We start from the raw sequence: 12563 nt of genomic DNA, 5'->3' as shown, positions 1-12563 counted from the left end.
TGCTGGGGCTTGGAGGCAGAAAGGGAAGGACTGGGACCATGGAGAAACATACATCCTTCCCTCATCATCACTACCCACTGCTCCAGGGTGGGATTCTTTGTAGAAGCTAATGCTGACTGAATCCCTGATGTGGAACATCTCCTTCCTCAAGGAGCAGCAGGGAATGGCCTGGCAGTGCAGCTAGGGGTCAAAGCTGGTGCAAGGACATAGAGGAATCTTGGGGATGGAACCCCTGCTTCTCCTGTGAAGCAGAACCTCCACCCCTGATGAAACAATACAAAGAGTGAACTTCCTGAGCCACTGTTGATTTTTTCCCCCATATAGGAAACAATCTCAGTCCTTGTAATGAATGGAAGGAAGTTCTATCATGAACAGAGCTAGGGACTGTGTGTTAGGACTCCTGGGTTCAGTTGGCAGCTCAGCCTTGACCACTGTGTGATCTCCAAGTGACTCACTTGGAGATCACAAGTGCCTTAGTTTGCTAGTCTGTGAAATGGGTGTGTAAAGGTGTGGGTAGTCCCTACACATCCCCTTAGAGCCCAGGATGGTGCTACTGGTATGCCTCACTTTAATTTCACCCAGTGCAGCAGCAAAAGATTCTCTTTAGTCACCTGAGGCAAGAAGCCATATTCACAAAAATACCACGTCCCTTTTTTCATCAGATTTCAGGACAGGAATCATTGTAACAAACTGCTCATCAGGACTGTGGTTCAGGGCTCCCAAACTTACAGTCCATGCACCAGTCTCCAAGTCAGGTTAGGCTTGTCTCCTGATGCTTGTGGGTAGGTCTACACACCAAAAACCACAACCCACAGCGGCAAGTCTCTGAGCTGGGTCAACTGACTTGGGCTTGCACAGTGGAGCTAAATATATCAGTATAAACATTTGGGCTCAGGCTGGAGCCCAGGCTCTGAAACCCAGCAAAAGAACAGAGCTCAAGCCTTGCCTACACTGCTATTTTTTCCCTATAGCATGAGTCTGAGTCAGTTGACCTGGGTTCTGAGAGTCCCTGCCATGAGTTTTTATTTGTTGTTGTTGTTGCATAGATGTACTCGGAAAGCAACCCGCACTCACTGCAGCCTACCTGGCTTCTATTCCCCACTCTGCTTTGCTTGACTGAGTTAACTCTGCATCTTGGCCATTTATATGGCTCAGCCCTCAGGGTGTGGCAGGACCTCCTTGATTATCTGCAGGCTATTGGTATCAGCCTGTCTCTGAAAGGGGTACTACACTTTTCCCTGTACACTTTCATAGGGCATAATACTTACCTACTTCACAAAAATGTGATGTGGCTTACTTGTTTGTAAAGAGTTCTGTGGTCCATGGAAGATCCATGACTCCAAATACTGTTGTAAGCACCACAATATATTGTAGATATTAAAGTACCAGTCACAATTATATTGAGGTGTAGGTACTACAAAGTGTACTACCAAGGAACATAGAAATTGCCTTATTGGGTCAGACATGTGGTCCATCTAGTCCAGTATTCTGTCTCCAACAGCAGCCAATACCAGACATCTCAGAGGCAGGGCTGGCTCCAGGCACCAGCTTTCTAAGCAGGTGCTTGGGGTGGCAATTAGAATGGGGTGGCAGTCAGTGTCCCATGGCGGGAATTCGGCGGCAGCTCCGCTGCTCTTGCCACAGTGACAAGTAGGCGGCGAATGCTCGGGGTGGCAAAATTGCTAACCCCTGCTCAGAGGAAGATTTAAGCACTTAGCAGTAGACACATGTGGATTGATCTGGCTATCAAAGGTCTTATTCTAGTCCCTAATAATTAGAGATTGGCATAACTTCTGAAACATGAGGTTTTTATAACTACTTTATATATAAATTGTTGTAATTCTGGATATTCATGTTATCCATGTGTCCAGTCACTCTTTGAATCTTACTCCTTACTAATAAAGCCAAAGAACAGCAATTAAATTAAATTTGTATATTCTTATCTTTTCAGCAACCTTGACACAGAAGAACTCTGTGGTAAGTTCCCTTTTCAAAGACAGCCATAGAACAAAACTGCAACAGGCTTGTATTGCATGTGAACACATGTGGATTGAGCTCGTTTTTCTCTTTGATGATGTGGAACAAGCATATAAAATTACATGGTCTGAACTCCTGGGAAAAATGGAGATGGCTCAATGAACCTTTAAGACTAAATTGGAATCTGCTAGAGAATTCTGCAAAAATACTTCATGAATATTTCAGTCTCATCATTTTATCATTCAAAAGTGCTTTTCTCTGCTCTACTTTATTTGCTTATTACCGGACAACTTTTATTCCAATTATTCCATTACTTCCTCAAATATAAATGTTAGGCAACCTTACCATTTCCAATGGCTTTGTTACTCTCCTCCAACTTGATTAAGATTTGGCAGAATTTATCAAGTCAAACTCCCATTAGCTGCAGAATTTTCCTCACAAAAGCTGTCCACCACACTTACTTTCCTGAAAACCACTTATTTTTGTTCCTGAGCTAGTTTAACAGCATCTGAGTTAATAATGCAGCTTGCAGTGCATGTAGTACACAATTCAGAGAAGTTCTTCAAATCCACCCAAAAAATGTCAAAAATCAGTTATTCTTGTAAAAAAAAAAAATGCATAGTTCTGGGAGGAAAGTCAGAGAATGATGGGCAGAGTGGTATATGTGCATTTATATTTTTCCAGAGCTGATAGCATGGAAGCCTTTTAGGAGGTCACTGTGAAATACCCACAATCATTTGAATGCCAGCATGTTCGCATGTAGGTCTAATGCGACACTGACCAAATGTGAGGCGAATGAGTGATCTCTTTTAGATGAAATGCAATGAGTGCATGGCTGAAACACCACAAGGCCAGATCCTCACCTCAAGTCAAAGGAGCTATGGTGATTTACAGCAGCCTGAGATCTGGCCAAAATTATCTACAGCTGACCTCAAAAGGGAGGATAATGGTTTTGTGCCCTTTCTCTACTGCTTTGATTTATAGTTTACTGCTAGTGATCAGCTTATTACATCTGCAAATTGTGCACTCACTTAGGCCCCAATTCTGCAGTCAGGCCCATGCAAACAGACTTCTGTTCCATTGTCTGACTGTAAGTGCTAAATGCTATATGCAGAATTTGGCATATAAGATTTAAAGGTATCCTGTTCTTCCTATTAACTTTGATTAAACATGGGTTACATTAGCTACTCTCATAACAGCTGATCTTTCCAGCATCCTCAGAAATCTCTTACAAATTCCCACCAGTTTGTTTCTCATCTTCCCTGCTTTGGTCTTTATAATTCTGGAATTGAATTAATCTGAGCCCTTTGCCTGAAAAATCTGAAATAGCCACATGCTTACTTCAGTGATTTTTTTTTTACAGCTTTTCCACATTTTATTTCCCTCTCCTCCAAATAAAATGGATCTCCAAGACCTAAGTCTCACTACCTTCCACTTATTTTTGTGAATAATGAGGCAAATAAGTGAATTCAGGCTCTAAGCAATATCAGCTTCTGTCTCTAAATTCTCCTCAATCTTATGCATTAGTGAGTCCACTGACTTTGTTTCCTTCTCATTTAACTAAAAAACTTCACAGGGTAAGTCTACACTGCAGTCAGAGATGTGATTGCAGCATGCATAGACATACCAGAGCTATTTTTCATCTAATGCTATGGTGCAGAGATATTAATTGACCTGTCAAGCCGCAGTTGACCTCAGGGTCTCTCAATTCATAATCCTATGCCCTATTCACTATACAATCCCAATTCCCTCAAATGAATACACAGTACTGCTAAAAGAAAAACAAATATAATTATGTTAATTACTTTCCTTGATAAAATAGAATTTTATGGAAAAGCACTTCAGTTTCATCCCATACTGAAAATTTAGGGAAGTATATATTTCCATTATACTCAGAACATGGTGAGCTGTTTGTTACATTTATTTTATTAGCTGGGTCTAATACCTAAAATCCTAGATGAAAGATTGTTGGAGTCATGATTTATTCTTACAGAATATTTTTCTCGGCATTTGGGAGAGTATGAAAATGTGCTGTCTGCCTTAGAAGACCTAAATGTTTCTATACTGAAGGCAATGGACAAAACGAAGAAAGTAAGTGGAAGTTATATTTATCTTCTACACAATATTTTGAGTCTTTTCTATTGTGATTTGATGTACTGCAGTTTAATTTCATTATTCATGAAGTATTTGATAACTCTTGTTTAATTATTTCCACATTTTTTTTGTTTTATTACTAGAGGAGAAACAGGCTTCTTGAAATGGTCAAAATACCACAGCATTAAAGTCTAGGTGCAAGGAATTTGTAGTTTCAATCCATGCAAAATTACCTTTTTGAAGACAGACATGACCTTCAACCCCTAATAATGTAGGGTGTTCATATTCCATTCAAAAGATCCTGGATATCATAAAGGTGCTGCATTCCAGGAAAAATGGTAACGTTGTATTAAGCCAATTACCTGAGTATAGAATGAGAGAAGCACTAAACGCAGCTTTCAATAGTTAGTTTTTAGGATGTGTTCAGGAACACAATTTACAGTATGGCCAGTTGCAGATTTATAGATTTTTAAAGCCAGAAAAGGCTATAATCATTTATAACACAGGCCATGGAATCTCTCCCAGTAATTCCTGCATCAAGCCCATAAAAGCATCATATAGACAAGAGAAATATGGGGATTCTCATCAGTACCATAATTACAGAAGATGCCATCTCTTGCATCAAGGCTTTTCCAAGAGTACAGAATGTACATATTTTAATTGAGCAACTGACATGTACAAACAGACAGAAAGTTTATATCTTACTGTGCAAGGGTTGGCTCACCGCCAGCATCTCCTCATGACTGGATGTGGCATGGCATCTCTCCACTAGGATCTGCTGCTGCTAGTTGCTCTCTGCAGTGGCCTGCCCCTTCCTGCGACTTGGCCCTCTGGCCAGGTCACTTCAAAGTCTCTCCCCTGCCAGGGTAGTCCATAAACACAAAGCAAGGGTAGTTGACACAAATGAACTGAGTTAGTAAAAGAGAACAAGGAACACCTCTCTCTCAGGGTGTGTCAGGATCTGGCCTTCCCTTACCTCAGGGAGGGACTATCAAGCAGTGGTTGTTGGGGAAGTTCCTGCCTTTCCTCAGAGGTTGAAGGTCTGTTCTCTTCCCTGGTCCACCAACAAGTGAGCTGGTCTGCGCCCTTTTAACTCTTCCTCCAGCCTGTACCTGTCTTGCAGATGTGGTGGGGCTGGGCTGACTAAGCCCAGAGCAGCATTTTAACCCCTTGTTGTCCAGAGTGGTGTTTGCATACCCTATTACATTTACTTATTTAGAGAATGATCTAGGGAGGTGCTGTGCACCTCCAATTCCCAGTGAAGTCAATGGGCTTGAGAGTATTCAGCCGCTTGCCAGATAGGGGCATTAATAAGGAATATCTGCATTTATTCTTTCTAGACATAAGCCTAAATATAAACTGCTTGATTAGGCACGTGTACAGGATAGTGCTAAATGGCAGAACATGCCATCTAATTATTGGATGTAAATAGAATGCTGCATTTAAGAATTACTCTGGAAGTTAATTACATAGGAGGAGTCTCAGAGTAGTAAGAATGTTGTGAAGAAAAGCATTACTGACTGGAAACAAAACAAATGGGAAAATCTGGGATATTAATAAGTGTTACATTTAGCTACCTCAGCAACTCAAAAACATTAAAACTTGCCTAGACATTATCTTGACTTCAGATTCATGCTTAGTGGTTTTGCTTTCCTCGGGAGACACATTGGACAGCACGCTCCACACAGCACTATGCATCCACAGTAGGGCGGTTAAATGATTAATCGTGATTTAATTTTTTTAATCTCAAGGTTAAAAAAATAGTTGTGATTAATCACAGTTTTAAATCACACTGTTAAACAGAATACCATTTATTTAAATATTTTTGGATGATTTCTACATTTTCAAATATATTGATTTCAATTACAACACGGAATACAAAGCATACAGTGATCACTTTATTTTTATTACAAATATTTGCACTGTAAAAAATATTTCAGTTCACCTTATACAAGTACTGTAGTGCTCTTTTGTGGAAGTGCAGCTTACAAATGTAGTTTGTTTTTAAACACAAACTGCACTCAAAAACAAAAATATATAAAACTTTAGAGCCTACAAGTCCACTCAGTCCTACTTCTTGTTCAGTCAATCACTTGGGCTGGGCTACACTGGGGGGGGAAGGGGATTTCAAAATAAGATACACAACTTTAGCTACGCTATTTGTGTAGCTGAAGTCAAAGCATCTTTGTTCGACTTACCTGGCTTTCCTCATGGCGGCGAGTCAACCGCGGCGGCTCCCCCATCAACTCAGCTTACTCCTCCTGCTGGTGGAGTACAGGCATCAATTCGGGGATCAATTTATCATGTCTAGACGACACGATAAATCGATCCCCGATCGATCATTACCCGCCAATCCAGTGGCTAGTGAAGACGTATCCTTAGACAAACAAGTTTACATTTATGGGAGATAATGCTGCCCGCTTCTTATTTACATCACCTGAAAGTGAGAACAGGTATTTACATGGCACTGTTGTACCCGGCATTGCAAGATATTTACATGCCAGATATGCTAAACATTCGTATGCCCCTTCATTCTTTGGCCACCATTCCAGAGGACATGCATCCATGCTAATCACAGGTTCTGCTTGATAACGATCCAAAGCAGTGCAGACCAACACATGTTCATTTTCATCATCCAAGTCAGATGCTACCAACAGAAGGGCCACCAAACAGGAATGGATCACCTTCTAATACTAGTATTAAATGATAATAATCCCAGGGTATACAAATCTTTCAGTCCACCATTTTTTATTAAAAACGGTGGAAACAGAACAGGGTGCTCATGCTATCATGAGCATATAAAAGCTGAGCAGACAGAGAACCAGAGTATTCAGTATTTTAGGGAGAATTCTTTAAAGTTTCTATGTATTTTTATGATAGCGATCATCTTTTCACATAGGAGGGCCCTGCAATACTTGGGTATTATGGGGGACTAAGGACCTGATCCTGAGAGATGTCAAGTGCCCTCCACTCCCCTGGACTTCCTACTGAGTTGAGGAAGCTCAAGCACTTCATAATCAGGCCCTTAAATGACAGATTGGTTCCTAGACGGACAAGGTGGGTGAGGTAATATCTTTTATTGGACCAACTTCTGTTGGTGAAGGAGACAAGCTTTCGAGCTACACAGAGCTCTTCTTCAGGTCTGTTTCCTAGGCAAGCACTCTTTCCGACAGGTAACTCATTCAGTCATAACAACTTCTGCTTTTTTTTGGGGAGAAAAGAATTGGTTTGTCCCTTCATGCACTTGATCCACCCAACTTAAAGCCAGATAAACAACCAGTGCTGGGCCAAAAATCAGGCACCCCTCTAAGGCATGGCATCCTTATTCAATGGGTATTTTATATGACAACTGCAGGATCAGGCCCCTAGATAAATTGTTCATCCTCAGTTTCCAGGGTAACCAAGTAGAGGGAAAAAATGTCTGTCTTCAGTGAGAACACAAATACATTGGATCAGCATGTTTGAAATTCTAAAAACTGAATTGTGAACAAGCTTTCAGTTCCTTCCATATTCAGAACATAAACTTAGGTAAATCGAGGTTGCATTAAGCTAAAAATATTGGAGTTCAGTGTAATTTCTTGTTTACTGTTCTTGCATTTTTTCTAACTGAAATTGGTAACAGTGAGCAATATTGTTTGATTCATGTTCATAAATGCAAATATTCATTATTTTAATGTGCAGCAAGGAATCACCATGAAGCTGGTTTGATTTTTTTTTTAATTGCATTAAATTTTGTTTTCTGAAATTTCACAACACTTTTTACAGGCACCTGCATTAATTAAGTCCATGCAGTTTTGTTCCCAAATCTCAGCATGTGACATTCTGCAGTCCTCAGTCAAGCAGAACTCCAATATGAGCTTTGCCTGACTTAATCTGATCAAAAACCCATTGAAATCCAGGGATGATTTTCCACTAATGTCAATGGGTTTTGGATTAGGCCCCTTTTCTTTTCCAGTGTTGGGCTAGATTCTGCCATTCTTATTGAAACTGAGTAGTACCCTACTCTGAATGGTCTTATTGAAGTAAATGGGACTATTCCTAGCACAAGGTACTGTGCAATGTGTGTGCAGGAGAAGAATTTTATCCTTAGCTTTCTTTACTGAAATAGTCAGCTTCTGCAGCGTTCATCTGGGTGGAATATGGTGTTCGTTACTGTGTGATTACTAGGTGCCCTATCATTATTCATATCTGAAGGAGAATCACTGAGATAAAGAACAAAAAGAAAGAAGATGTAAAAAAAGGGAAGCATATGCAGTTAAAGAAGAGTTTAATTCTGTTCCCAGAGAATGTACTTTAAATGCTATAGACATCTTACTAAAGCATGCTGGGCCAAAGCCCTATTGTTGCAGCTCTGATCCAGGAGATACACACACAGTTGGACAAGGAAGGGAAGGAAAGCTTTGAGAATTTATAGGTGGGGTGGACTTGATGTTTGTGGCACTTGATATTTGATCATTCCTCTTCTGGGGATAAGTTACTGTATGAGTCACTTTTGTTGCCAGACTGGCAACAATAGTCGAGAGGGCTAGATTACGAGTTGGTTTGGATTCTTCTTCCTCTAGCTGGCAGGTTACAATTTTCCTGCTCAAAGTGAAAGCTGAGATAGTTGTGTTTACCTCTCTCTTTTTCAGTCTTACAAACAGGAAGCATTAAAAATTCAAGATTCAATGCTTCTAATATATTCTGGGGAGCAATCCAGACAGCGAGGGGCTGTGTCACCACTTGCCCTGCAACCTGAGTAGTCTCGCAAAGCTTTGCTACTGTAGCTCCCAACCTGGGCTCCTCACAAACAGAATGCAGGTCACATACAGAGTGTCTGTGTATAGCTACAGCCCTGGTCCCACAACTCTGACCACAGCTGCCTGTCACCAAACACCAGCCACACTCTGGCTTCCACCAGCCTTGGTTACTACTCTCAGGATGAACCCAAAACATTCTCAGTTCTGGATTTCCCCCCCAAAAAAACGTGTTTTGCAATTTCAGCCCTCTCCTGGACAGTCCTGATATATTAGGCCCATTGCCCCTCTAAGTGGATCAACATACAATGGTCTGTTACCCAAACGATTTATAACACTGGATTAGTTTTAAAAGTTAAAAACAGTTTATTTACTTACAAAAATAGAGGTTTTAAGCAAGCGCACTCCCAAGGTATTAAAAAGTCAGAAATGGTTACAAGAGAGATAAAGATAAAACACTTTTAAAACTTGAACTAGACTGGGTTCAAGGTGAACTCTCTTCAGAATGTTTCTAGTAACATTGCTGACCAAACTCGTATGCCAGGGTCTGCTCCCAAAATCCAACAGCTGTTTCTTTTGTTTTCTTAGGTGAAGAGAGAACTGCTGTGATGGGGTATCCACTCTACACAAGTCCTGAGCACATTAATGTGGGCCAGGATGAGCAAGTTAACCATAGATGTTGCACCTGGAAGAGAACCAGGGATTGATAGGGCCTAATGGCAGATGAAGCCCAGCTGGGAGAGGAGCTGGACTAGGATTATAAAGCCATGAAATAAGAGCAGGAAGGGGCAGGGCAAATCTAGGCTAGGCTTGGCACTGAGATTTGAGTCAGGATGAGTATTGGTTTCTGGCTGAAGGCGGTGAGACTGAATTAAGGACTGTGGCTAGCCCCAGACCGCACTGGAAATGAGGCAGAACAGTGAAACTAATAATGAGGGAGGAGAAGAGTTGCCTTGGATTATGAAGGGGGAGCAGCAGGGGATGAGGAAAGGTCTCAGATTGGAAAAAACACTACTAATATTAATATCAGGATTTGGAGGAGAAATGAAAAACAGGATAAAAGTCTACATTTTAAAATTGTCAAATCAGTTACTGAAGAAATGAAAATAGGAAATGTTAACCCCTGAAAATGGCAGAATGGATAAAGCCAAGTGTTGGTGGCATAAAAAGAGCTATTGATAAAATGTACACATAAAGAGCAAGTTAAACTACTTCTTAAACTGTAACCCTAGGAAAAATGAAAGTTACTTGTCAACGGTCTTACATGCCTGATTGAAGCAAGATTGGTCACATATAAAGTGCCACTTGGATTGTCTGTGGATGAAATCAAAGAGTGCAGGAAATGAAAGTGTTTGTTAAATGGCTACTTACTCAAAGATGGGACACTTCCAGATATGATCCAAATGGAGTATTGATCTTTCTGGGTTAAACTATATATTTACACCGCCTCCCCGTGTGAGGTACTAGGATTGTCACAAGGTTGGACATATGGCAGCCATTTGTAAGGGAACAATGAATGAGGTACAATAAATGGGGAGGAAATCACTCAGATGAGAAGTGTGCAGAAGGGACAGAACTTACATGCAGCAATTGTGGAGGAAAGCACAGTGCAACATATAAAGGATATGCAATAGCAGAATGAGCAAGATAAATACAAAAAATTAACATTCAAAAAAATATCACTTGCGGAGGCTACCAAAAGGCACCCACTGCCCAAAATAGGAAAAGAAAAAAATACTCAGGTAAGAGAAAAGATGTATACAGGTGGCAGAACACTTCTTTGTTCAGGGAAGAGAATACAAGAAGAACAGGAAAGGACGTATTGCTTGCAGATAAAGAGAAGTTTATAGCATCATTATAGAAGAAATTAGCTGCACCTTGCAGATGTGGGGGAAAATAAAGGATTAAAATCATAGCAAAAGCAGCAGATAAATGTCTAAAGTTAGACAATCCCTCGCTAGACTGCATTCATTTAATTTTAAATGAAGGCAATAATACATTATCTTAATGATCACAGAACTGGAAGGGACCACGAGAGGTCATCTAGTCCAGTCCCCTGCAGTCAAGGCAGGTCTAAGTATTATCTAGACCATCCCTGACAGGTGTTTGTCCAACCTGCTCTTAAAAGTCCCCAATGATGGAGATTTCACCACCTCCCTAGGCAATTTATTCCAGTGCTTAACCACTCTGACAGAACGTTTTTCCTAATGTCCAACCTAAACTGCCCTTGCTGCAATTTAAGCCCATTGCTTCTTATCCTATCCCCAGAGGTTAACAACAACAATTTTTCTCCCTCCTCCATGTAACAACCTTTTATGTACTTAAACTTATGTCCCTTCTCAGTCTTCTCTTCTCCAGACTAAACAAACGCAATTTTTTCAATCTTCCCTCAGAGGTCATATTGTCTAGATCTTTAATCATTTTTGTTGCTCTTCTCTGGACTTTCTCCAATTTGTCCACATCTTTCCTGAAATGTGATGCCCAGAACTGGACATAAAATATTCCAGCTGAGGCCTAATCAGCACAAAGTAGAGTGGAAGAATTACTTCTTGTGTCTTGCTTACAATACTCCTGCTAATACATCCCAGAATGATTTTTGCTTTTTTTGCAAAAGTGTTACACTGTGACTCATATTTAGCTTGTGATCCACTATGACCCCAGATCCCTTTCTACAGTACTCCTTCCTTGGCAGTCATTTCCTGTGTTGTATGTGTGCAATTGATTGTTCCTTCCTAAGTGGAATACTTTGCATTTGTCCTTATTGAATTTCATTCTATTTACTTCAGGCCATTTCTCCAGTTTGTCCAGATCATTTTGAATTTTAATCCTAACTCCTCCCAGCATGGTATCATCCGCAAACTTTAAGTGTACTCTCTATTCCATTATCTAAATCACTGATGAAGATATTGAACAGAACCGGACCCAGAACCGCTCCCTGTGGGACCCCACTCGTGCCCTTCCAGTATGACTGTGAACTACTGATAACTAGTCTCTGGGAATGATTTTCCCACCAGTTATGCACCCACTTTATAGTAGCTCCATCTAGGTTGTGTTCTCTAGTTTGTTTATGAGACAGTATCAAAAGCTGTACTAAAGTCAAGATATACCACATCTACCACTTCCCCCCTATCCACAAGGCTTGTTACCCTGTCAAAGAAAGCTATTAGGTTGGTTTGAAATGATTTGTTCTTGACAAATCCATGCTGACTGTTATTTATCACCTTATTATCTTCTAGCTGTTTGCAAATTGATTGTTTAATTATTTGCTTCATTATCTTTCCAGGTACAGAAGTTAAGCTGACTGGTCTGTAATTTCCCGGGTTATCCTTATTTCCCTTTTTGTACATAGGCACTATATTTGCCCTTTTCCAGTCTTCTGGAACATCTCCTGTCTTCCATGACTTTTCAAAGATAATTGCTAATGGCTCATATCTCCTCAGTCAGCTCCTCAAGTATTCTAGGATGCATTTCATCAGGCCCTGGTCACTTAAAGATTTCAAACGAAGTAATTTTTGACTTGTTCTTTCCCTATTTTAGACTCTGATCCTACCTCATTTTCACTGGCATTCACTATTTTAGATGTCCCATCACCACCAACCTTCCTGGTGAAAACTGAAACAAAGAAGTCATTAAGCACCTCTACCATTTCCACATTTACTGTTATTGTCTTTCCCCCCCACATTGAGTAACAGGCCTAATCTGTCCTTGGTCTTCCTCTTGCTTCTAATGTATTGTAGAATGTTTTCTTGTCTCCTT

The 12563-nt window shown here is 40.5% G+C and overlaps 1 protein-coding gene across 2 annotated transcripts in view; it reads left to right on the top strand.

Moving 5' to 3' along the window:
• Positions 1-12563, top strand: part of NECAB1 (N-terminal EF-hand calcium binding protein 1) — a 152612-nt gene that overhangs the window by 70833 nt on the left and 69216 nt on the right. For both annotated transcript variants that reach the window (XM_038392593.1, XM_038392594.2), the window contains exons 4-5: positions 1952-1977; positions 3971-4068. In XM_038392593.1, the coding sequence (XP_038248521.1) occupies positions 1952-1977; positions 3971-4068 (124 nt within the window). The remainder of the gene's footprint in view (positions 1-1951; positions 1978-3970; positions 4069-12563) is intronic.

This window comes from Dermochelys coriacea, chromosome 2, assembly GCF_009764565.3.
Source record: "Dermochelys coriacea isolate rDerCor1 chromosome 2, rDerCor1.pri.v4, whole genome shotgun sequence".
Lineage (NCBI taxonomy): Eukaryota > Metazoa > Chordata > Testudines > Dermochelyidae > Dermochelys > Dermochelys coriacea.
The sequence above is the reverse complement of the archived record's forward strand: the minus strand, read 5'-3'. Positions and strand labels throughout refer to the sequence as shown.